A 25,040-nucleotide genomic window follows, 5' to 3' on the forward strand; every position below is an offset into this window, starting at 1 on the left:
TTTGGTTCTTCTCCTTTAATAGTTAACTTTTGAGAGTTAATTTTCCAAATTGTGTTCCAACTTGACAAAGGGATACATTTAATCTTAAATACATACTTTTTTAATTGAAAATTGATATAAATTACATTATTTTATTAAAAATTATACGTAATTTTTACTTTAGGGCTTTACTTTTGTATAAATGATATTTTAAAAATATAAAACATGTAAAGTGAAATTTGATATACAAGAATGAAACGAATATAGTTTTGTATTTTATAAAAATTTAAAATGATTAAGTAGTTTAAGTGTAGGAGTTTGAATAAATTAGGGTTTTGAATGAATAGTATTTTTTATGTTGAATATTTTAAGTATGATAAGTAGTTTTTTTATCATTAATAAATAGATAAAATAAAAGAAAACACTTCATGAGTATGAATCAAGTTTCTTAATTTTCAATCCGGTGATAATCTAACAAACATTACAACACATAATTGAGATTAACTATATCAAGTTGACGAAAGTGAAGAAGAATGAAGTAGACGAAAGTGAAGAAGAATGAGATGAAGAATGATAAAAAGTTTAGTTTGTTGTTTGAGCTTAATTATAAGACAGATATCTCCAACCAATCACTTATTTCTAAATAATAATAACAATGCATATGCATAGGATTTAGGGTTAGGGACGAACACGTTAACTACATGATATGCATGTGCATGAATGCATGCATGCATTGATGCATGTATTGTTAAATCGAAACCGGAAAAGGGGAGGCATTTGGTCAGTAGTGGAGTGAAGAATTGAATGGAAAACTGAATTTACTTATATATGAGGAAACATTGATGGATATATGAATTATTATGAGCCTCACAGTTATGTCCACCTTCCACATGATCGGATTAACATTGTTTAGGACCCCACAACCCATAAGGTTACTTGAATCTCGACATACAATAACAAACAACCTTTGTAACTATCTCTGTGTTTTTCTCCTTTTACCTCTCCTCCACCAATTCCCATCAAATACACCATTTCTTTCTCTCACTTTTCCTCACAACTCCCTCAAACAAACCCCAATATTTTGAGCACAACCATCAAAGGATGAAGGTGAGCAAAAAGATCCATTACAGGAATATGCATATATGTTCTTCTAATTCTGTAATTACTGACTTCATGCATTTCTTTGCTCCAGTTACTTGGGTGGATGCACCGAAAATTTCGCCAGAATTCCACTGAACCCTTCAAAGACTTAGTCATCGGTACGTAAGTTTTGTTGCAAATCGCACTTCAAAACTAAAAAAACATATATAAGTGGTGTAAATCTGAAGAGTTCTTAATATGTTTGATATGTCGCATCATTCAAGTACAATTTTGACTTGTGCATTAATTACCTTTGCTTTTGTTGTTGTAAAGGGAGTTGTGATGATGAACACAACTATCCGAATCCGAAAGGAAGCTTTGGGAATTACAAACATGTGAAACAAAGTCAGAAAGAGCAGAACCTAAGAAAATCTTTTGCTGGTGTGGAGGACGATGAGTACGAGGAAGATTCAGCGGGTGCGATGTACGAGCTGTTCCACGGGTTCCTGGCAATTGGAACTCTGGGTTCGGAGCAAGTTGTCAGTGATCCATCAACAACGCCGACATTTGCCATATCTGTGGAGAACATAACTGAAAAGGAAGATGAAGTGACTGAGAACGAACTGAAGCTGATAAACGATGAGCTGGAGAAAGTTCTGGGAGCGGATGATGAGTCGTCGTGTGGGAGAAACAGCCATGTGAGCAATGGGAGGAGCAGCCATGGGAGCATAATAACCCTGAGCGGGAAGCCGTTGTTGGAAGGAGAATCGAATGGGAATGGAAGTGCAGTTTGTCCTCTTCAGGGGTATCTCTTTGGATCGGCAATTGAGCTGTCAGAAACCACAACTGTGGCTGTGGCAAAGCAGAAGGAGCACAGAACGTCGCTGGGAGAGCTGTTCCAGCGAAGCAAGCTGGCAGAGGAGAGCATTGGAGGAAACAAGGATGATAACAAGAGAAGTGAGAGGGAAGCTGAGAAATCTGCCATGAATCTCATGAAAAAAAAGCTCAAGAAAAGAATGCTTCACACTTCTTCCCGAAGCTCCTCCTCAGCCACTGCTTCTGCCCAATCTGTTGATTCTGCTTCAGCTGAGAGAAAACTGCATAAGGTACACTTTCACATTCTTTCTTCTCTAATTTTTTCCACTATGTGTGTTAGATAAAAATATCTTATGAAAAACTTACCATTGTCATTTTAAAAATGTTCTTATTCTTATTTTTCCACAATTCAGAGAACTCTAAATTAACACTTTTATTCACCCTACTAATCTTAAAATTTAGAAAACCCTAAAAAATAATACATGAAAATGATGTTTTGAAAACCTGAGAGTTGTATATAACTTTTGATTAATTTATGATTAGCTTATAGGATGTAGCTAAAAAGGGTGGTGTCAAAGAATAGCTTTCCATAGTACATATATTTACTTGTATTGCACTGATGTTTTGGGATAAGCTTATTAAAGAGAAAAAGAAATTGTGGGTGGCAGATTCTGCACATGTTTCACAGAAAAGTTCATCCTGAAAATTGGACGGGTGCACAAAAGTGTGATAAATACCAAAAGAATGAGAACAAGAAGAAAACAATGAATGAGGTGGTGCATGGAGAGGAAGATATAATGATACACCCGAAAAGAGCAGTGTCAAAGGAAAACATCATGCGACAGTATTATAAGATTGCTCTTGGCTGTGAAGATTCATCTGACAACAAGGAGCACTGGATCAAAACAGATGCCGATTGTAAGCATACAATTATACAAATACCATTACGTACTTTATGCATATATATATCATGACTGAAAATATTGTTAATTATACTGCAGACTTGGTGTTGGAGCTCTAAACACAAAGGATCGTGGTGGAGATTATTTGTAAGATAATATGATATGATATTGAAAACAGTACGTTTGGGAGAAGAAGTAAATAAGAGAGCTAGTCATCTTCCATGGCTACTTCTTAGTAGTGTATGTATACAAGTATATGTTCCGTATAGTAATAGTATAATCATAGACAATATATATATTTGTGGTTGAAATAAAATTGTATAAATTAATATATATAAAAGATAATGTATATGGTGTGCAATGGAAGGACAGAAGCAACATTGGAGATTGAAAGGACTGATATGTGTGCAGAGTATCTCACTTCTTCATTTCTATGGATCTTTATGTTTGTTTCAAACTTACAATCTTTTCTCTTTGGCTGCATTCCATTAACTATTTACAATTATAAATTGGAACACTCACACCAAAAATAGGTTATAAAAATTCATTCTTATCATTATATATATCTTGATTATTTATTACTAAATTCAATCAAAATTATTTTTTCATAATACTATTCCTTTCTATTTAACATGTCTGATAAAACTCTTTCTAATAAATAACATATGTTCACATATTTAACACTATTTTTTTTTAAAGTACTTCATGTAATTTAGTTAATTACAATCGATATATTTGTTATTTAGACTAAAAAAAGTTCTCTAATTGTTTTTCACGTGTAGTACCGTATTTTTGTTTTCAAAACACGCCGTCAAATTTGAAAAAAAAAATGCTTATCACATTTCAAAATACGATATGTTTTTTATATGGAATATGATCGTATTTATTTGTTAATATTGTACTTATATAAATATTTTTTCACATATGTTTTTATTAAACTTCGAATAATTAATATTTCTTCATTAACTTTATTAATACATCACTTATATGAATGTAAACATATAGCAATATTTTTCTTACATTTTTTTTTATCAGCATATTTTTCTTACATAATCTTAACTATCATATTTACTAAATACACTATATTTATTGAATCTAATAATCATAATAATATATTTTTAAATTGAATTTTATACATTAATAAGTTATTGTTATTAAATAAAATATGATTATAATTATGTTCCATTTCATGATATGTTCAACTAGTGAAAGGATAGTTCATCATTCCATTATTTGTCTTAATACAAACGTAATTTTAAAACCATACTTTTTCAACAATAATTTCTAACTAATTGGTAGTGTATTTTTTATATGAAAATATGAAAAAGAAAATCAAGACTTGTTAAAAACATGGCATAAAATCTGCATTGAACTTGTTATATGCTGACGTATTTACGAATTAAATTATATATGACATTAATTAGCTAATAACCTTTAAAGTTGTAAATTACAATGTCAAAACATTAATAATAAGATCATAGAATTTGCCATATAAAATCACACAAAGTTATGAGAAAATAACATCAAATATAGTATGAGTATTACATGATAGAAAAATAGGGAGTTCAATAATAAATTATTATTAGGTGAAGATTTATGTACAACAAGGTAACAAGTCAGAAATACCGGAATATGATTCTAATAAAAGAGAATTATTTTAAAGGTTAAAATAATTATTTTTAAGAATTTGCTCTATTTACTATTGAGGCGAAGGATGGTGTTAAATTTATTATTTTGGACATGATGAAATTTGAAGTGGTGTAAATGAGAAAGATAATAATAAATACACCATCTCTTTCTTCAACCCAATCAATTTCAATTTTTATGAGCAATAACCCAGTCATTTTCAAATTTACCTTTAGAATTAATTGCTTACGTTGGACTTTATTCTATTAGTGTTTTAAGTGTTTATACACACTCTTTTTTTTTCGCCTTTTTTTAATGATTTTCACTTTAACTTTTATACTCTTCAATTCAAATATATCTTACGGTTTACCTAATTTGAAACATTAAATAAAAAGATTGAGTTTTAAATTGTCCAATCAATAATTGAAAATATCACATTAGAATCTTCATTCCTAATAACCTCATTGTAATTGTAGTGAAATTAAACATCATATATATGCAGAATATATAGAATATGCAGAATATATAGAATATATGTAGAAGTATATTATTACAAAGACATGATTTATAGGATGATTGGTGGAAAATGTTGGTGTCATCTATTCAAATATAGAAATCAACTCCTTATCAATTGTGTTGTAACTAATATTGTATCAATTGTGTTGTAACTAATATTGTAGAGCTGACAACAACTTATAGTTAAACACTCTAACCTTGATCTAACGAGGAAGGATTAAAGTTTACTTAACTTCTGATCATAGAAGACCAACTTTAGTTGTCATCAATCCTAACACAAAAATATAGGTGTTTGTAAGTATAAATAATACCACATCACAATTAAGTGCATTTTTATTTCTTACTTCACCCTCATAATCTCAAGACAACATAATCAATGTAGGTGACTAATATAAAAGTGTCAACAAATCCACAATCACAATCTCTCTTACAATCGTCGTAAATATTCATTTACCATTATCTTGATAGACACAACCTCTTGTCCTAATAATTATTTTGTATATTAATAATTTATATACTACATAAATCAAAAGAACAATTTAATTAAATTTAAAATGAAAATTAACTATGAATTAAATAATTCTAACCGTATATTTCAAAAACAAAATAAATTTCGGATTGTATAATTCCTTTTGAATTTTCAAAATTTATATTTTTCAAAAATAAAATACCTCATAAATTATCCAGTTCAAAATGTATTTATACATTTAAAATTATAATTTTAAATTATAGAATCTAAAATTATTATGTTTTTTAAAATACATTTTAAATGGAACAAACAACGAAAGGAGGAGCGACGACTACGACACTGTTTTTCTACAAGGAAGAAGAAGAGAGAAATGTAGGTCTAAAAAATATAGGTGAGTAAGGGTAGTTTGGTCTCTTAGCATGAGATGGGGTGCATAATAATGAAATTATGGGGGTGCAGTGGCGTAATAAATAAGAAAGGCTGGCCCAAATAAAGTGAGTGGGGAAAAGGAGCGTCTTGGTTAGAAAGGGTGAGGCGGTGGTGGCAGTTACCGGAGGAGAGAGATGCCGAAGAGAACAACGCACACTTACTCAAGCGAGGATGCGGCGCCGGAGGGTCCACACTCCGATCTGTTTGTTTATTACTGCAAACACTGCGCTTCCCACGTCCTCATAACAGATACCCAATTGCAGAAAATGCCCAAAAGAAAAACCGACAAAGCTTATGTGCTCGACAAGACCAAACATCTCGCCCGATTCAATGTCCACCACGCCGGAAAAGTTCTCTTGAAGAGAGGCGAAGGCAAATTGGAGAAACAATTCCGCATGAACTGTATGGGCTGTGGTCTTTTCGTTTGTTATCGCGCCGACCACGATTTCGACTCTTCCTCTCTCATCTACGTCCTTGATGGTGCCCTCAGCACTGTTGCTGCCGAAACCAACCCACAGGTACATCTCCTTTTCTTCCTCCTCTTCTTCTTCTTCTTCTTCTTCTCTCTCACCCCTTTTCTCTTCAGGATGCTCCCGTTCCACCCTGTATATCCCAGCTTGAAGGAGGACTTGTTCAGGTTGCTATAGAAGTTGAAGATCGTGCACAGCGTTCAGCAATCACCAGTACCCTTTCTCTTCCCTTCTAATTTCATCTACACTTTCTCTATACATTCAATTGCAAATAATGTCATCACAACATTCTATGTCCTTTCAAATACTTTTCGATCACACTATTTGTCAAATGCTTCTAATTTATGCTCACCACGTATGTGCTTACAAGTACAACCTTAATTCTTATCAAAATCCCATGTGCTTGCATATTTCTATGCCTGCTACCCTCTCATATTTGCATACATGGATTAAGAAACAGTGTGGTATTATGGAACAGTAATGTTTTGGAGGCCTTAATTGAGGAGAGGGAATGAAAATGGAACGCAAAGTAGAAAGAATGGTGGGGTAAAATGAGAAATTTAAGAATAATTGCTCACCTTTTCATCCACATTGTAACATGGAGTTGTAAAATGAGAAATTTAAGAATAATTTCTTAATAAAATCCCGTTGGAGGATTACATTTATATTGTTTTTGCTGTATCAGGAGTAAATGCTGATGATGTTCGAGTCACTGTTGCTGCTCCTGCTGCCCGTGGAGAGGCCAACAACGAACTTTTGGAATTCATGGGAAAAGTATATTTAAACCCTCTCTGTTTCTCTTTTTATCGGGTGTGAGTTTTGTCTCAACATCAAGGTTGTTGCCTTGTGACTTTGTGGTCATGGGATATGGTTGCGAAGATGGCCTTGGTTCATCAGTGCATACACTACACATGATCCTCCTAGAACTCTTTGGACTTTTTGGTGGCCCTTTTTTGTTGTTGTGTCTCTTTGTTGAATCTTTCCCTCTGGCCTAAGACTACTGTAGCACTGACAACTTTCCGCTACACATTTCTTACATAGGTTTTGGGTTTGAGGTTGAGTCAGATGACTCTTCAGAGAGGATGGAATAACAAATCAAAGCTTCTTGTGGTGAGTTACATTATTATCAAGTATACCTTCGTGTGAAGCATTCACATTGATATGGATTTGGGATTCATTCCAAACGATACTATTCTGAATAATCATACTAACTCCACTGCCTTAATTATTTCTGTTTCCCTCTTATAAGATTGTCCCTTTGTAATTATTTTCACATTTGACGACTGTTTCAGGTGGAGGATTTGACTGCTAGACAAGTTTATGAGAAACTTTTGGAGGCTGTGCAACCTTAACATTGTCTTTTTAGCTTTAGTTTCCATGGTGTGTCTGGCTTCTGTGAGGTTCTTTTGCATTTTCCATATTAAGCCAGGTTGAATCTCATTTTTTCTGCAAAAAAGAGTGAGGTTTAAATTTCAGTTGTAATGTTTACTGAGATACTAAACGATGCAGTTGGCTACGATGCAATAGAAACCTTACTTGCTATGCTTATGTACTATAAACACATGATTGGATAGTATCAGGGGAACAAAACCTACCTGGTTATGACAGAAACGTATCAGAATCTTTTTCTTTTTTCAATATATCCGGGTAAATTATGTATTGCCCTCTAGTTTCACCATTTGTTAAATATTTTTTTTAAATTTCTGTCACTTAATCTTTGTCTTAACGTTGGTTTAATATAAAATATCAATTTTAGTTTTAATTATTGTTCTTTATCTTGCACATCTAAATAAATTCAGTATGATATATAGGAGAAATGATGTTGTGCTGATAAAAAAAATAAAAAAATAGGAGAAATGTTGTATGAATTTAATTTTGATATATTATCTGCGTAATTTTTGTATCATTAAATAATTAGAAAATATCTTAAAAATGATTTTAAAATAATTATCATTTAAAAGAAATGTTTTCATTGTAATTTGACCTCGTAGTCTTAAGTGTAGCATTTGAGTTTTATAAAGACAGTCTTCTAAATTTAAGACTCTTGTATTAAATAATATCTCAAATTAGAAGTAATTTTTAAATTTAAAATATAAGTAAAAATTATAAAATTATCAGTTTTATAAGATTATTGTATTAAAGCGAAATTTATAAAAAAAAAATCTTAAAAATAATATATGATTGAAAAGACTTTGAATTGGAGATGAAGTTTAAGCGAAGGTAATAAAGTTATATGCAATCAGAACATTCTACACTTCAATGCCTAATAAAACCAAATCCCTGTTTATACCTTTCTTTTAGGATAAATTTTATTAATAAACTAACAAACAACCTTAAAAATATCTATAACAAATATTATTAATAGTTATCTTAATCTTAATATATAAAAGTAAGGTATTATTATCGGTATTTTTCGTCAATTTTTCTACCTACCGTGACTTAATTGTATTAATTAACAATACTTTCATTATTCAAAAGAATCTATTTATAATTTCTTAACTAATAGAATTCGTTACTATTAATTCTGTATAGTAGTTGCTAAAACAATAAAAATTTCAGCATTTAACATTTTTACCGAAACAAATTGTATTAATTATATTAATTTATTCCCTTTTTTAAGCCAATAAAAATAGATAGTTTTACCATTTTTTATCATATTAGAAATGTAAAATTTGTTGTATATGTGATTTATTTTGGATAACAGTAGTTTTTGTTGATTTAATATTAGAAGCATAAACATTATTGATATATATATTTTTGTGGTAGGAATATTTATAATGAAGATTTTGAATAACCCATGCTTTATCTGATAAGAGGATGTGTTTGAATGTGTAGATTGGGAAGGATATTTAGGGAATTTGGTTAAATAAATTCCGCTATTTTAGAAAAATTAATAAAATATTGAAGAGTCACGTGTGCAATGCTCACACTCCAGAATATCTTCATCTCCTTGATTTGAAGAGAAGGAGGAAGAAGAAGAAGAAGAAGAAGAAGAAGAAGAAGACAAGTTACAGTTAGTGTTACGTAATGGATTCTCTGCGTGTGTATGCGTCTACCATTCGCCCATGCTTCTGTGCGTGTGCCCATCCCTCCACTCTCTCCACCTCTTCCTACAAAACCCATCTCAGATTCCTCCTTCCCTCTCTCCCTCCTCTTCGCCCTCTCCATCTCCGATTGTCTCCGCCTCTCTCCGCTGTCTCCTCCCCGGAATCTCAAACTAGGTCATTCTCGCTCTCTCTCTGTCTTTAATTCTTCATTTTTTTATTGCTTACTCCTTCCAACTCACTACTCCAATCAATGTCAGGGACGAACAACAACAAGAAGGAGACAATAATCCTTCTTCTGTCTCCATGGACCGCAAAGTTCGCCTGCAAGTTCGATTAGATCACCAAGTTCAGTTTGGTGATCACGTTGCCATCCGAGGATCCACCAAGGAATTAGGATCATGGAAGACCAATGTTCCCTTGAGCTGGACCAAAAATGGATGGGTGTGCCTCTTGGAATTCAAAGGGACCGATCACATTGAGTTTAAATTCATCACTGTCAAAAAGGACTCTACTATGGTCTGGGAAGCCGGCCAAAACAGAGTGTTGAAATTGCCCGTGGCAGGTCATTTTACCACCGTCGCTACGTGGGACGCAACCCAAACAAATTTGGAGCTGCACCCTTTGGATGAACAACTGCAACTTCAAGTACAGGGGGAGGAAGGTAAACCATACGATGGTGCTACTTCTTCTGTTTCTGAAACGGCAGAGGCAAGTCCCTTTGTAGGTCAGTGGCAAGGTAAACCTGTTTCTTTCATGCGATCCAACGACCATCGAACCCATGAAACACAAATGAAATGGGACACTTCAGGTCTTCATGGTTTGCCTCTCAAATTCGTTCAAGCCGACCAAAACGCCAGGAATTGGTGGAGAAAGGTACTCCAATTCATAATATTCCTTTCCCTCGGTGCCTTCTTTAGAAACCAGTGCCTTTCCTTTTTAATCAGCGTATTAACTTTATCCTTAATTTTCACTTTGAAGCTTGATATCGTGCGTGATATTATAGCTGGAGGTCTGCAAGGGGAAGATCGATTGGAGGCTCTCTTATACTCAGCTATCTATCTCAAGGTCTTGTTCTATCTTTTTCATTCAATCATCCATGCTCTTCTTTTACCATCTTCTGATCCCTTCTGACATCATCTGTGCAGTGGATAAACACCGGGCAAATAACTTGTTTTGAAGATGGAGGTCACCACCGCCCCAATAGGCATGCTGAGATTTCAAGGCTTATATTTCGTGAACTAGAGCGGCACACTGCTCGGAAGGATATATCTCCACAGGTGATCTATTATTACTTTTGACAGTGGATCATGTGGTCCTGATTGCATAATAGATGTTGCTGATATTTCACAAAAATTATACGAGAGTCGGTATTTATGTCATAGGTTCTGCATTGTTGTCTATTTTATATGTCTTTATGTGTTTTGGCCTTAAGGCTTGTTTAGATAAACATAGGAGAAAAAAATGTGATGAAAAAGTTACATAAACATTTCTAGAAGTTCAAATTAGTTTATGCATAAGTTATCTCATATCTTTTTTTTTTAAATCTGTCTTTTTACTTGTACTTGTACTTAAGTCAATTTTAACTTCTGTAGAAATTTATTTTATTTTTGTTATTTTCTTCTCTTAAAAGCATTTATGGAGAAGTTTATTCAAACAAAGCCTTATTTAGATTTTTTTGAAGATAACATTATATTTCAAAATGCAGTCAATTAGTTTCAAATCTTCTTAATGTTTTCCTTGTCTTTTTTGTTATAAGTTTTTGCAACAGCTGTCCCGATTTAAATTAGTTGCTTAGTTCAGCCATGTCCTGTCCTTTAAAATGTCTGACATACATTAAATGTGAAATGTCCGAGAATTGGAAATTATTGTTTAAAAGTGTTTTTGAAAACTTGGTATAATATTCCTTTACATTTCCCACCTTTTTTATATCTTGCTGTCCAGTAAAGTTTAAGCTTTATTTCTTTAATTTACCTTATTTTCATTAACATACAGGAAGTTCTAGTCATCCGAAAGATTCATCCATGTTTGCCATCTTTCAAGGCAGAATTCACTGCATCTGTACCTCTTACTCGAATTAGAGATATTGCTCATCGAAATGACATCCCTCATGACCTCAAGGTTGTTCTCCTCATAGTACATGAAATATGAAATCTCATTGCAGTTCAATGTTAATAATAGGTCAACTTTAATCTGTATTGTTTATTGTCCAGTTACAAATTAAGCATACAATACAAAACAAGCTTCACCGAAATGCTGGGCCTGAAGATTTGGTTGCTACAGAAGCTATGCTTGCTAAAATCACAAAAAACCCTGGAGAATACAGTGAACCGTTTGTGAAGGAATTCAAAATATTTCATCTAGAACTCAAAGACTTCTTCAATGCTGGCAGGTTTGATTGACATGAATATGCAGAAGTTTTTGGCTTCTTCACATCAATTTCTCTTTTTATAATTTAAACATTATGTAGTTTTCTCTTGAAACTCCCCCATGATTTGAATACACAATTAATTAGGCCGTTAACCAATAGACTGATCGTGAAACTGCATGAACTTTTGCTGTTCACAGCAAAATCTTCATTTTGAACTAGTCAGATATTTCCGTAAGTCAGAAAATCAACTGATTAACACTATGTAATAGTTTCTCATTTTAAGAGGTCCCATGTTTAATCCCGTTGGAAGCAACTGGCTGTAGAGGCTCCAATAAAAATGGTGGTTCAATGAATTAATCTCCTACATTATAGAGTCTCGGGAGTGTCACGCACTCCACATGTAGAGAGGCTGCTTTAGACTATAGAACTTGTAGGCTGTTCCTACCAAGGTCACAAGACTAAAACCTTTTTGTGCGAAGGCCTACCATCTCTTGTGAATCCTGCAGTAGTTTGAGGGGATGGGGTGAGCCAACAATGAAGTATACTAAATTTCAAGGATATTTTCAAATAATTTGGGCCTGTGTTTAACCAGTGGCTGAAAAATCATAATTTTACACTTTTGAGTGAACATAGTAAACTAAATTTCTAGGATATATTCAAATGATTTAAACTTGTCTTATACTAGTACTGGAAAATCACAATCTGTTGCACTTATGGACGGCTTTGTCATGTTGCATGCAGTCTTGCTGAGCAGTTAGAATCAATTCGTGAATCTATGGATGAATATGGCATTTCAGCACTTAATTCATTTTTGGAGTGCAAAAAGGTAAATTTGCCTATTCTGATTTTATTGCATTTATATTTCTTGATTTGGTCTCAATGTTTGACACTGAAATAAACTAATTATGGAATAAGATGTCATCTAATTCATGGTAGAATAATTAGCTGTTAGAGAGTTAGCTTGTTGGGAGATGAGATACTCGGGAAATGACATTGCATTTTGTAGTCTTTCTGGTATCACAATTTTTGGGTTTTGGTCTCTTGGGCTTCAATTGTGATAAATGGGTCTCAAGTATTGTGAGGTTGATTGAAATATTTCTCAACAAATTATACATGTAGCATAAGAATCATGAAGCTGAAATTTTGAGGTTGTCAAAGCTCTAGTTTGGATAAGAATTCTCTCTCCTTTCCCTTTTTCAATGGGTGGGGGGTAGGTACTGTTGCATTTATCCCATTCATGTGACCATGGTACTCATAGTTGTTCTGATAGTGGCATCTACTGATGAGGGACAATGTTTTGTACTTTTCCAGAATATGGATGCTGCATCAGAATCAAATGCTGCCAGAGAAGACGTAAATAAACTTTTATTTAAAACAATGGAATCTTTAAATGTTCTGAGAGAAACTATTGTAAAGGGTCTTGAAAGTGGCCTCAGGAATGATGCTCCAGATTCTGCAATAGCTATGCGTCAAAAGGTGACTCTAGTTTAATTCAACTGTTTAGCCAGACTTTGCATCTGATTTTCTTTATAAAGAATGATGGAACATATTTTGATTCGCATCTTTTTTTGGGGGGTACAGTGGCGCCTCTGTGAGATTGGGCTTGAGGATTACTCATTTGTTCTTTTAAGCAGGTTTTCGTCCCACCTTATTCCTAATTACTCTTTGTACAATAGTCAGATACTTAGAAGTTGATGTAATATACGAAGGACAGATGTTGCGAAAGGCATGGAGTACTTGTTAACTACTTAGACAGATAACACTAGAATACAATGCATAACACTGAATGCATGAAGATAGATGTTTACTAAACCTCCAAGTTAGCTAAAGAATTATATAAATTATCTTAATACTTTAAACGGGAAAAAATAAGTTTCATGTTGATTTCAAATAACTGTAATGATGCAGTGAAGTCAAGCCACTTGATAAGGATGTAGTATCATTGAACTGTGTAGAACTTGTTTGATGGACATATAGAACTTTTCCAGCCAAAAGCTACTTGTAAATTGTATAACAAGACCTTTCTATTGGTATCACATTAACTTCTAAACACGTGAATAGATTTCTCAACGAGCTTGAAGTCTTGGGAGGTGCTAGTTGGCTGGCCGCAAATGTGCAGTCAAAAAATGTAAACTTGTGGAATGATTCACTTGGAGCCCTTATTATTGGAATCCACCAGCTGAAGTTATCTGGCTGGAAGCCAGAAGAGTGTGGTTGTATTGAAAATGAACTCATTGCCTGGAGTAAAAGAGGCCTTTCTGAAAGAGAAGGTAACTTTCTTGGGTCCTTTCTCTATTGTTGTTTTTAAAAATCACTTAGACATTGTTGCCTAATTTTCATTTTAAATGTACTCCCTTTTGTTCCAGGAAATGAAGATGGCAAGACAATTTGGTCACTGAGACTCAAAGCTACTCTTGATAGATCAAAGAGGCTAACTGATGAATATACTGAAGAACTTCTTAAGATATTCCCTCAGAAAGTCCAGGTTAGAAAGTATTATTATTATGATGATGATTTTAAAGGTCTGCAATTTCAATGCCGGGTGCAAAAAGATACTAAAGAAATATGACATAAAATGAAGCCAAGATGCAACCAAGACTTGGGAGTACACAAATTTAAAAGAAGTCCGCTCACCGGAAATATATAATTAAATAAACACAGTTTGTTAGTCTTAATAACACCCTTAATAGTTGTTATGTGTGACCTACAAACATTACTGAAATAATTACACAACCTATAATCAGAAAATGAGAGAAGTTCAATTCAGAGGTAGGAAATTTGATCGTGGTTCTTCCTTTATTTCAAGCTAAATAGCGATTGCCCTTGTGACACTGGTGCTGTTTAGTTTTCATAGCTGGGCTCCTCTTCATTTCAAGTGCATATATCTTGAAATATACCAACTTGTCATCTTAAATGTTACAGATACTAGGTAAAGCTCTTGGAATACCTGAAAACAGTGTCAGGACATATACAGAAGCTGAGATTCGAGCTGGGTATGTTAATGCATTGTCCTTCATATTTCTCTTTTGGATACATTATCCTTTGCAATTTAGTCAGAGAAAATTTCAGGAAACATAGTCAAAAGCTTCTTCACCACTATCTGTGATTTTTGTTCATGTTTATTCCTGGACTACAGATTTCTTACCAGACATAAGAAGTATATTATGAATATACATATTATATGACTTTTCTTGTACATTTTCAGTGTGATTTTCCAGGTTTCAAAACTATGTACGGTTCTTCTAAAAGCTGTTAGAAGTACACTTGGTTCTCAAGGTTGGGATGTTCTTGTTCCAGGAGCTGCTTCAGGAAAATTGGTTCAGGTACCACTTCCAAGTTGCATTTAGAAATATCGTGAAAAATTTTATTATTATATTTACTGTGTTGTTCCGAGTACGAGAGAGAAACCTTTTATAGAAAAACCTTATTGCATTTACAGAAGTGATTCATCCCTTGCGTAAATATCTTAAAAAGGAATCTATCCTTATACTAAAACTACTGCAACATGGAGCTTAAATGATAATCCTGCATAACTTCATGTCAAAAATATTATGGTGTTTTTTTTTATACCATCAGCAGTTTACCATCAACAATTTTTTTTACTGCAAAGACCACTTGCAACTTATAGCATATTTGTGTTAAAGTAATCGAACCGAAAGACAGACTCATATCTCTCCAGATCCTTCATTCCATAGTCTTTCATCACCCTTCTTGGGTAAAAGCCTCTGAAACTTCCCTCTTGGGAAGATAAAGTTCAGGAAAGCAGTAAAGTACTAATAGAAAGGAGACACCTGGTGTAAGACAATAAAGAAATCCATGAGACCAAGTAATTGCATACCATCAATTATCAAACAGAAGTCTACAAGTTAGGAAAGATAAGAATCTGTAGCCCTCTACACAAGAAAAAAAAGAAGTAATAACGATACAGATACTAACAATGGTAGGGATATCCTCATCCTTGACTAACATGAGTTTGTGTTTCTTTGAGCTAGGTTGAAAGAATTGTTCCTGGTTCACTGCCATCATCAGTGGAAGGACCTATTATCCTTGTAGTTAACAGAGCTGATGGTGACGAAGAGGTATGTACATATATATATATATATATATATATATTTGTATTTGAGAGTATATGGAAATATTAAACATATTAATATTTATAAATTCATTACACTGGCAGGTAACAGCTGCTGGGAGGAACATAGTGGGAGTTATTCTTCAGCAAGAACTGCCTCACTTATCTCATCTTGGTGTTAGGGCACGGCAGGCACGTCTCTTTTTCTAAGTATTCAATCAATGATTTTGAAGTTTGATTATCTACAATATGACATTCATACTGCTATTGTTTATTACAGGAAAAAGTCGTCTTTGTCACATGTGAAGATGAAGAAAAAGTTGTTGATATACAAAGGCTTATTGGGTCATATGTGAGGTTATATTGTCAGATAATTTTTGTTATCCATTATTAATTGTTTTTAAAACTGAGCCACGTTTTTTTAAATATTTTGACATAATTTTGTGAGCAGATCTAATGGTATAATGGTTTCCATTTTCTCTTTTCCTGCTTCAATTTAACTTTTCAGGTTGGAAGCATCAACTGCCGGTGTTAATCTGAAGTTATCCTCTTCGATGGACACTGATGACAATTCTTCCATGAGAAGTTCTTCTGATGACAATGTCTCTGGAGTTGAAGTTCCTTCTTTTTCTTTTAGTAGAATCTCCAATTTTGATCAGGTAGAGAATGATAATTTATTCACTTAATTTTTTTGGCTTTGTTGATATTTTAGAGATAAATTCCAGGTTGGTGAAAGTGATAAGGTTTTTTAGGAAAAAATAGTTACTCTCTTCTGAAAAACTGGACAATATTTATTTTTATAAAAAAACTATCTTTTAAAGCAGTTTAAGGAACTGCTTTTTTATAACGAGACAAAATAAATTGTTTCAAAATGTTAATCTGAAAACAGTTTTAATATGGAGAAAGTAGTCCTTGAATCTAACAGCTAATGATCTGTTACCAACCTACGTATCTTGTTGTAAGTAGCACTTACAACTTATCCTGCAATAGCTGCACTTCCTTTTTCCTCCATCTAAACTGTCCCCTCAATCCCTTGATTACTAGTCAGACTACCGTAGATCTTTGCCTGTCTTTGCCCTGTCTCAGAACTCGCAAGCATCACCTCACTCTTGGTTTATATTACGACATGTCTAATCAATCTAACTCTTATTATTCACAGAAAAGCCTAGCATTTATTCAATTACCATTCCCTTAAATAAATCTTCATAAAAGTTACCTCTGATGAATAATTATTCTTTTCATATCAAGGGTGCTTCTTCTGCCGGAGTTATCTTGCTTCCTGATGCAGAGATACAGACATCAGGTGCTAAGGCTGCTGCATGTGGTCTCTTATCATCGGTGTCGGAAGTTTCTGATAAAGGTGAGATTTTTTAACTGAAAATGGTAGTGCTATTAGATCACAATGTTGCTTGTCATTCCAACTATGTTGGCACCACAAACAATTATAAAAGAAAAAGGTAAGATTCAATAAAAGCTATGAGTTGCATAACTACGTCTCTTCAATTCAAGTAGTGCCATATTTTATCTTTCTGATGATCTATTTCGTATGGAATGATACAATTTCCTGTTTAAGACACCCTCTCTGGTTTCCTAACAGTATATTGGAGCTCAAGATTTTGTTTTTAAACTAGCCAGCTCCAGACCATTAGAGAACTGTACTGAAACAATGTAATTGATGTTATGTTTTTTTCCCTTTTATTCTGGAAAGATGTTTTCTAGTCTGACTCTTTTCCTCTAAATGAATTCTTATACTTCATAAAAAAAGGTTAATATTTTTATCCAGTAATTGGGGGTGGAGAAATATGCATACGGATGTGCATGACTTAGCATAAAGATGTGCATTGTGTTGAGTATCAATTCTCTAGTACCTGTCAAAGAGCCACTGACCTAAAACCGTAGATGCAACATATTGGCCGGCAAAGAATATATTTTTCGATTCTAACATGTTCAAGTCCTTCATAAAAAAATGTATTTAATTATAAAAAAATGGACATTTCCAGTTTGAAGGGATTAAATTTATGTGGTTTTGAAGGATGTCCCACCCTCACCTTCTCGCTCCTTAATACTTTTAGCAAATCATATTTCTGAAGTCTGATTTTTTAATGACAGTTCACAGTGATCAGGGAGTGCCTGCTTTGTTTCGAGTTCCTTCTGGGGCAGTTTTACCATTTGGATCGATGGAATTGGAACTAGAGAGGAGTAACTCCACCGAAACATTCAGGTCTATCCTGGAAAAGATAGAAACAGCAAAACTCGAGGGTGGTGAACTTGATGATCTGTGCCATCAACTCCAGGAATTAATTTCTTCCCTCAAGCTACCGAAAGACATCATTGAAAGCATTGGGAAAATATTCCCAAGCAATGCACATTTAATTGTTCGATCCAGTGCCAACGTTGAGGACTTAGCCGGAATGTCAGCAGCTGGACTTTATGAATCAATACCCAATGTTAGTCCTTCCAATCCAACAGTTTTTGCAAATGCCGTTAGCAAAGTATGGGCTTCACTGTACACTCGCAGAGCAGTGTTGAGCCGGCGTGCTGCTGGTGTTCCTCAGATGGAAGCTTCAATGGCAGTTCTGATCCAAGAAATGCTTTCACCGGATCTCTCATTTGTACTGCATACTGTGAGCCCAACAAAGCAGGATAATAATTGTGTGGAGGCTGAGATTGCTTCAGGTCTTGGTGAAACTCTGGCTTCTGGAACCCGGGGTACACCATGGCGTTTATCATCAGGTAAATTTGACGGGCAGGTGCAAACTCTAGCTTTTGCTAACTTGAGTGAGGAATTGCTGGTACGAGGTGCAGGGCCTGCAGATGGCGAGGTTATCCGTTTGATCGTTGATTACAGCAAGAAACCACTGACAGTTGACTCCACTTTCCGTAGACAACTTGGTCAACGTCTTTGTGCAGTTGGGTTTTTCCTGGAGAGAAAGTTCGGTTGCCCACAGGATGTGGAAGGATGTCTTGTTGGAAAAGACATCTTTATCGTGCAGACAAGGCCCCAACCCCTGTAGTCCAAATCTCCTGCTTCGTTGTGCTCTGCTGCTGGGAATCTCTTCCACTGCACATTCAATACAAAACAATACAATGTAGAAAGCACATACATACTTGTCTATGATGGCTGGCATGTATGTACTCCATGGAAATGGTTGGATATGAAGTCACCCCTACCATTGTTTCTGCTGTAAAATATGTAGATTTATATCTTCAAAGACGTTTTGTGACATCATACTACCTAAAAACTTAGCTCCCCACAAAAAATGTTACCTTCATACGTTGTACTCATTCCAATCTATGCAATAATGTCTCGTATTCATATTTAAGAAATAAAATAAAGATGTAGTTGCGTGAAAATCTTTGTCGTGCCCTTGTATTCATGTTTTTTTAAAGTTTTGAGTCATTCTTAAGTATTAATAAGAAGAGGTTTAAGATATTTTACTAAACAAAAACAGTTACAAATAACATTAAATAATTGAATAGGATGAGAGACACGCTGCAATCACCATAGAGTAGATACATATAATTATAAATAATTAAGTAAGATGATATTAAACATAATTAGTTAAATAAAATGATATTAGAGACACTCCATTTAATAAGAATAATTATAAAATACACAAATAAAAAGTGAATATAGAAAAATGATAGACGATTACTTTCTTTTTACTTAATTATTTAGATAATAAAAAGAAATTTTGATACAAGAATTCAGAAAACATTATCTTGCTCAGACATATAGCTTAGATCTTTTAATATTTTTGTCTTTGAATGTTACTTGGGATTCACAGTTTTGACATTCATGACAATAAATAAAAGTATTTATCTATGTGAATTACTCTTTATATTTGACTGTATATCTTTGCTGATTTATGATTTGTTATTATTATGAATTTTAATATTTATATATTATAATTAAGATTGGCAATAAATAATACTGAAAAGGCAAAACAGTAAGAAGAATTATCGGAGGAAGGTACAACTAACTAACAAACTACGTAACAAACAATTGTAGTTTTACCGTTAGATTATCTTGTTTGTCATAATTGAATTATTGTTATAATGGTAAGAGAGAGAGAGTGAGAGTGGTAGAAATCAAAGATGATGACGATTCACGCTGCAATCACTTCTTTCTGTTTGTCCGATTAGGTTGTTTGTGTCGTGTCGGAAAATCTGTGGGAATGGGATCGTGCCTCTCGTTGACGGAGGCGTCATCGTTGCCTTCCATGGATGCATGTGATGAACCGTTATGCAGTCCCATCACATTCTCCGATTACAGAATCGAAATGCGGGTCCACAGAGTTCCTGGGAGATTGTTCTTGAACGGTTCATCGCAGGTTGCTTCCTTGTTCTGCAAGCAAGGCAACGGAACGATCAACCAGGATGCAATGCTTCTTTGGGACAACTTCTGTTCCAAGGACGACGCCGTTTTCTGCGGCGTTTTTGATGGCCACGGACCTCATGGCCATCTGGTTGCCAAGAAACTCAGAGACTCGTTTCCTTTGAAGCTCATTGCTCAGTGGAATTCCATAAACCCTAACACCACCTACAGCTATCGGAATTTCTTCAACACATCCTTCGATGACTTCCAACACGATAGCGTTGCTCCGACTAATATTGCAACGTTGAGACAATCTTTTGTGAGGGCTTGCAAGACGATGGACTCAGAACTCAGAGACCAGAATCAGATCGATTGCTCTTCCAGTGGCTCCACTGCTGTTATTCTGCTGAAGCAGGTGAGTATCACATCGCATCATCTTCTTCAGTTCTTCACTTCTCATTCATTCATTCATTCATTCATCGATTCTTCAAGGGTCACGACCTTGTTATTGCCAATGTCGGTGACTCCCGAGCTGTATTGGCTACCCAAGACCGTAATGGTTCCCTTACTGCCGTTCAGTTGACCACTGACCTTAAGCCTGATCTTCCAAGTACGTCTCTGTCTCTCCATTGTCGTTCTTTCTTTGCATCCAATCAATGCACTCTTACTCTGTTTTTATTCTCTTTCCTCTATCAGGGGAAGCAGAGAGGATAAGGATTTGTAAGGGAAGAGTTTTTGCCCTTAAAAGTGAACCATGGATTTCTAGAGTATGGCTGCCCAATGTTAACTCCCCTGGGCTTGCCATGTCAAGGGCTTTTGGAGATTTTTGTCTCAAGGACTTCGGAATCATCTCTGTTCCTGATTTCTCCTATCACCGCCTTACTCACAGGGATCAATTTGTTGTGTTAGCCACAGATGGGGTAACGAACTCTTAACTCCCTTTTTTCATTTATCATACCATCCTCATACTTGTGTTATCATGTACATACATTCAACTCTCTTTAGGTATGGGATGTTTTATCAAACCAAGAAGTAGTGTCCATTGTGGCATCTACTCCACGCTCTTCCGCGGCTCGAATACTGGTTGACGCAGCTGTTCAGGCATGGAAAGCCAAGCTTCCTTCTTCTAAGGTTGATGATTGCTCTGTGGTATGCCTCTTCCTTAATTCCAAGTCGGACTTAAAACCATCAACTACCAACACAGACCCATCAAATGACGTTGAGCAGTCATCACCAACACTACTCAGAGTGGAGCCTGAAGAAAAGTGCCAATAGTATATATCTTTTCTGTCAACCATCACTCACTTCATTTAGAAGAGAAACTATTAGGCTGCATCCTTAATTTCAGAAATACACTCACATCCTGAGGCTTAACTAAATTTCATTTGTGTCTCCCCCCAAATAAATCTCCCTCAATTTATATAACAAAATAAAGTTGCACATACTACCCATTAACACATCTCACTTGATTTTCTTTATGCAGTTACGAGTATAGATAGAGAGATATAGTGATGTAAATAGATACGGAATATGAAGTATAATTTTATTAAACCTCAGGGGTGTGTCTGTATATTACATAATTTATCTTATATTTTTACATATACAGGGTAAAGGGATACTATCGTTTTTTTTCTTTAGCTCGAGGCCTTTTTCCTATCTGTATATCCCGTAGATGTGAACTTCTGTATATCCAAGTCCCTAGATTATATTAAGCAGTTTATCCAGTGGGTTGCTTGAAACAAGAGAAATGAAAAGAATAAGAATCTTGTTTTCTATTTCTGTTAATTATATTTTAATTTACACACTCCAAATAGCCACACCTTCCAAAGCCAAGTTTTTTTGAAATAAAGAAAGAGTTAAACTGGAAAGTTTAAGCCATTATTACAACTTCCACCTAAACTGTTTACATAATATTAGAATATAATGCAAACACTCAATGCATGAAGATAGATGTTTATTAGACCTCGAGGTTAGCTAAAGAATTATATAAATTATCTAATACTTTAAAAGGGAAAAAATAAGTTTCATGTTGATTTCAAATGACTGTAAAATATAATGATGCAGTGAAGTCAAGCTGCCTAGAGTCTGTCGGCCACTACATAAGGATGTAGTATCATTGAACTGTGTAGAACTTGTTTGATGTTGATATAGAACTTTTCCAACCAAATGCTACTTGAAGATTGTATAACAAGACCTTTCTATTGGTATCGCATTAACTTCTGAACACATGAATAGATTTCTCAATGGGCTTGAACTTGTGGGAGATGCTGGCTGGCTGGCTGGCTGCAAATGTGCAGTCAAAAAATGTTAACTTGTGGAATGATCCACTTGGAGCCGTTATTATTGGAATCCACCAGCTGAAGTTATCTGGTTGGAAGCTAGAAGAGTGTGGTGCTTTTGGAAATGAGCTCATTGCCTGAATTAAAAGAGGCTTTTCTGAAAGGAAAGGTAACTCTCTTAGGTCCTTTCTCCATTCTCCAATTGTTGTTTTTTAAAATTATTGTAGACGGTGTTGACTAATTTTCATTTTAAATGTACTCCCTTTTGTTCCAGGAAATGAAGATTGCAGACAATTTGGACAATGAGACTGAAAGCTACTCTGATGAATATACTGAAGAACTACTTTAAGATAGATATTCCCTCAGAAAGTCCAGGTTAGAAAGTATTGATGATTTGAAAGGCCTGCAATTTAAATGCCTAGTGCAAAAAGATACTTAAGAAATATGACAAAAAATGAAGCCAAGATGCAACCAAGCCTAGGGAGGACAAAAATTTTAAAAACTCTGTACACTGGAAATATATAACTAAATAAACAGACAGTCTGATAGCCTTGATAACATCCTTAATAGTTGCAAGGATTTTTGAAATATGAGGGAAATTCAATTCAGATGTAGCAAATTTGATAGTAGTTTTTCCTTTATTTCAAAGTAATGTATGCCGTGTTTTACCGGTACTGTTTAGTTTTCACATCTGGGCTCCTCTTCATTTTAAATGCATATATTTTGAAATATACAAACTTGTCATTTTAAGTTGCAGATACTAGGTAAAACTCTTGGAAAACCTGAAACCAGTGTCAGGACATATAAAGAAGCTGAGATTCGAGCTGGGTGTGATAATGCATTGTCCTTCATATTTCTCTTTTGGGTACATGATCCTTTGCAATTTAGTCAGAAAATTTTCAGGAAATATTCATCAGTATCTGTGATTTTTGTTCATGTTTATTCCTAGACTACAGATTTCCTTACCAAACATAACAAGTATATTATGAATATACATATTATCTGACTTTTCTACGTATGTTTTTAGTGTCATTTTACAGGTTTCAAAAACGTGTACGATTCTTCTAAAAGCTGTTAGAAATACTCCTGGTTCTCAAGGTTGGGATGTCCTTGTTCCGGGATCTGCTTTAGGAAAATTGGTTCAGGCACCAATACCGAGTTGCATTTAGAAATATCATGGAGAATGTTATTATCATATTTACTGTGTGCTTCTGTGTATGAGAGAGAAACCTTATATAGAAAAACCCTTATTGCATTTAGAGAAGTGATTCATCCCTTGCTTAGATATCTAAAATGGGAATGTATCCTTGTACTAAAACTACGGCAAGATGAGTCTTGAATGATAATCCTGCATAAATCACGTCACGAATATGATGGGTTTGTTTTTCACATCAGTACTTTACCACCAAGATTTTTTTTACTGCAAATACCCACTTCAACTTGCAACATATATCCTTTACTAACATGAGTTTGGGTTTCTTTGAGCTAGGCTGAAAGAACTGTTCCTGGTTCACTACAATAGTGGAAGGACCTATATTTGTTAACAAAGCTGATGGTGACGAAGAGGTATGTACTTATATATTTGTATTTGAGAGCATATCATATTAATATTTATTAGTTCATTACACTGGCAGGTAACAGCTGCTGGGAGGAACATAGTGGGATTTATACTTGAGCAAGAACTGCTTCACTTATCTCATCTTGGTGTTAGGGCACGACAGGCATGTATTCTTTCTAAGTATCCAATCAATGATTTTTGAAGTTTGATTATCTACAATATGACATTCATACTGCTATTGTTTATCAAAGGAAAAAGTCGTCTTTATGACATGTGAAGATGTAGAAAAAGTTGCTGATTGTGTCATATGTGAGGGTTATATTGTAAGACATTTTGACTTGATCTTGTGGTATAATGGTTTCGATTTTTTCCTGCTTCAATTTAACTTTTCAGGTTGGAATCTGAAGTTATCCTCTTCGGTGAACACTTTCTGATGATGTGGAGTTGAACCTTGATTACGATACACTATCAGGTACGCTCATCCCTTATCTTCAAAATATATAAAAAAAATATGATATATGTAAAGTACACTTCTTGGGTGTTACTAAAATTAAAATGAAAATTATGAAATATTATCCTTATTGATCACTTGCTAATATTTAAAAATAAAAGTAACATGTTTTTTAAATCATTCATAAAGGTGAATATTTCTATATCTTGTATATATTTTATTTTTTTTACATTGTTCAAAGGTCTTGATATTTTACGGGTGTCATCGAAAAATTTGCAAGGTTTGATGCTGGATAGGCTATATAGAATTTAATTAACTTTAAATAAAGTCTCGTATTCTAATTTAATAAATAAAAAAGTAATTAAGTGAAATTCTTTGTTCAACCTATATTTATATTTTTTAAAACTTCAAAAACTTTAGTCAATATTAGATATGGTAATTTGTCTTTTCTATTTATTCGTTGCATGAAATAATTAAAAACATAAGTTGAATAAAACTTGCAAGAAATTAGACAGTGCGGAAAAAATAATTTAAAACAATAACTACATAATTTAAATAAAAAAAACACTCATTATTATGGATTATAGATATTTTTTTATATTAACCAAATATTTCCATAAAATGATATCTTCCTAATTGGACAAATATTCGTTCGATCTG

At 34.2% G+C, this 25,040-nt stretch overlaps 4 protein-coding genes across 7 annotated transcripts; all 4 read left to right on the forward strand.

The window, feature by feature from the left end:
• Positions 1-939: 939 nt before the first annotated feature.
• Positions 940-3,159, forward strand: LOC137829813 (protein LAZY 1). The gene is made up of 5 exons (XM_068636741.2): positions 940-1,086; positions 1,172-1,238; positions 1,393-2,165; positions 2,544-2,793; positions 2,877-3,159. Exons 1-5 carry the CDS (start codon positions 1,081-1,083, stop codon positions 2,894-2,896), a joined length of 1,116 nt encoding a protein of 371 aa, XP_068492842.2. The 5' UTR covers positions 940-1,080; the 3' UTR covers positions 2,897-3,159.
• A 2,645-nt stretch (positions 3,160-5,804) lies between these two features.
• On the forward strand, positions 5,805-7,950 carry LOC137828771 (UPF0235 protein At5g63440). The gene is made up of 5 exons (XM_068635454.2): positions 5,805-6,335; positions 6,404-6,500; positions 6,973-7,061; positions 7,329-7,397; positions 7,580-7,950. The coding sequence occupies exons 1-5, from the start codon at positions 5,952-5,954 to the stop codon at positions 7,637-7,639; spliced, it is 699 nt and encodes a 232-aa protein (XP_068491555.1). The 5' UTR covers positions 5,805-5,951; the 3' UTR covers positions 7,640-7,950.
• A 1,141-nt stretch (positions 7,951-9,091) lies between these two features.
• Positions 9,092-19,128, forward strand: PWD (chloroplastidic phosphoglucan, water dikinase (ATGWD3)). The gene is made up of 19 exons (XM_068637147.2): positions 9,092-9,508; positions 9,592-10,207; positions 10,313-10,399; positions 10,480-10,611; positions 11,327-11,452; positions 11,545-11,723; positions 12,444-12,528; positions 13,014-13,178; positions 13,284-13,336; positions 13,764-13,972; positions 14,069-14,187; positions 14,625-14,695; positions 14,908-15,025; positions 15,695-15,781; positions 15,880-15,966; positions 16,055-16,131; positions 16,283-16,433; positions 17,023-17,134; positions 17,884-19,128. Exons 1-19 carry the CDS (start codon positions 9,315-9,317, stop codon positions 18,786-18,788), a joined length of 3,573 nt encoding a protein of 1,190 aa, XP_068493248.1. The 5' UTR covers positions 9,092-9,314; the 3' UTR covers positions 18,789-19,128.
• A 668-nt stretch (positions 19,129-19,796) lies between these two features.
• On the forward strand, positions 19,797-23,760 carry LOC137828773 (putative protein phosphatase 2C 33). Of its 4 annotated transcripts, XR_011083967.2 has the most exons (8): positions 19,797-20,507; positions 20,585-20,702; positions 20,789-21,012; positions 21,098-21,366; positions 22,328-22,540; positions 22,646-22,746; positions 23,129-23,236; positions 23,399-23,760. XR_011083967.2 is itself a non-coding variant. In XM_068635457.2 (4 exons), exons 1-4 carry the CDS (start codon positions 19,953-19,955, stop codon positions 21,365-21,367), a joined length of 1,167 nt encoding a protein of 388 aa, XP_068491558.1. In that variant the 5' UTR covers positions 19,797-19,952; the 3' UTR covers positions 21,368-22,256. The 4 variants fall into 4 exon arrangements, 1 of the variants encoding a protein (XP_068491558.1); XR_016523369.1 differs by having other exon boundaries at positions 23,123-23,760; XR_011083965.2 differs by having other exon boundaries at positions 23,129-23,760.
• The last annotated feature ends 1,280 nt before the right edge of the window (positions 23,761-25,040 follow it).

Source organism: Phaseolus vulgaris, chromosome 7, assembly GCF_051622355.1.
Source record: "Phaseolus vulgaris cultivar YP4 chromosome 7, ASM5162235v1, whole genome shotgun sequence".
Lineage (NCBI taxonomy): Eukaryota > Viridiplantae > Streptophyta > Magnoliopsida > Fabales > Fabaceae > Phaseolus > Phaseolus vulgaris.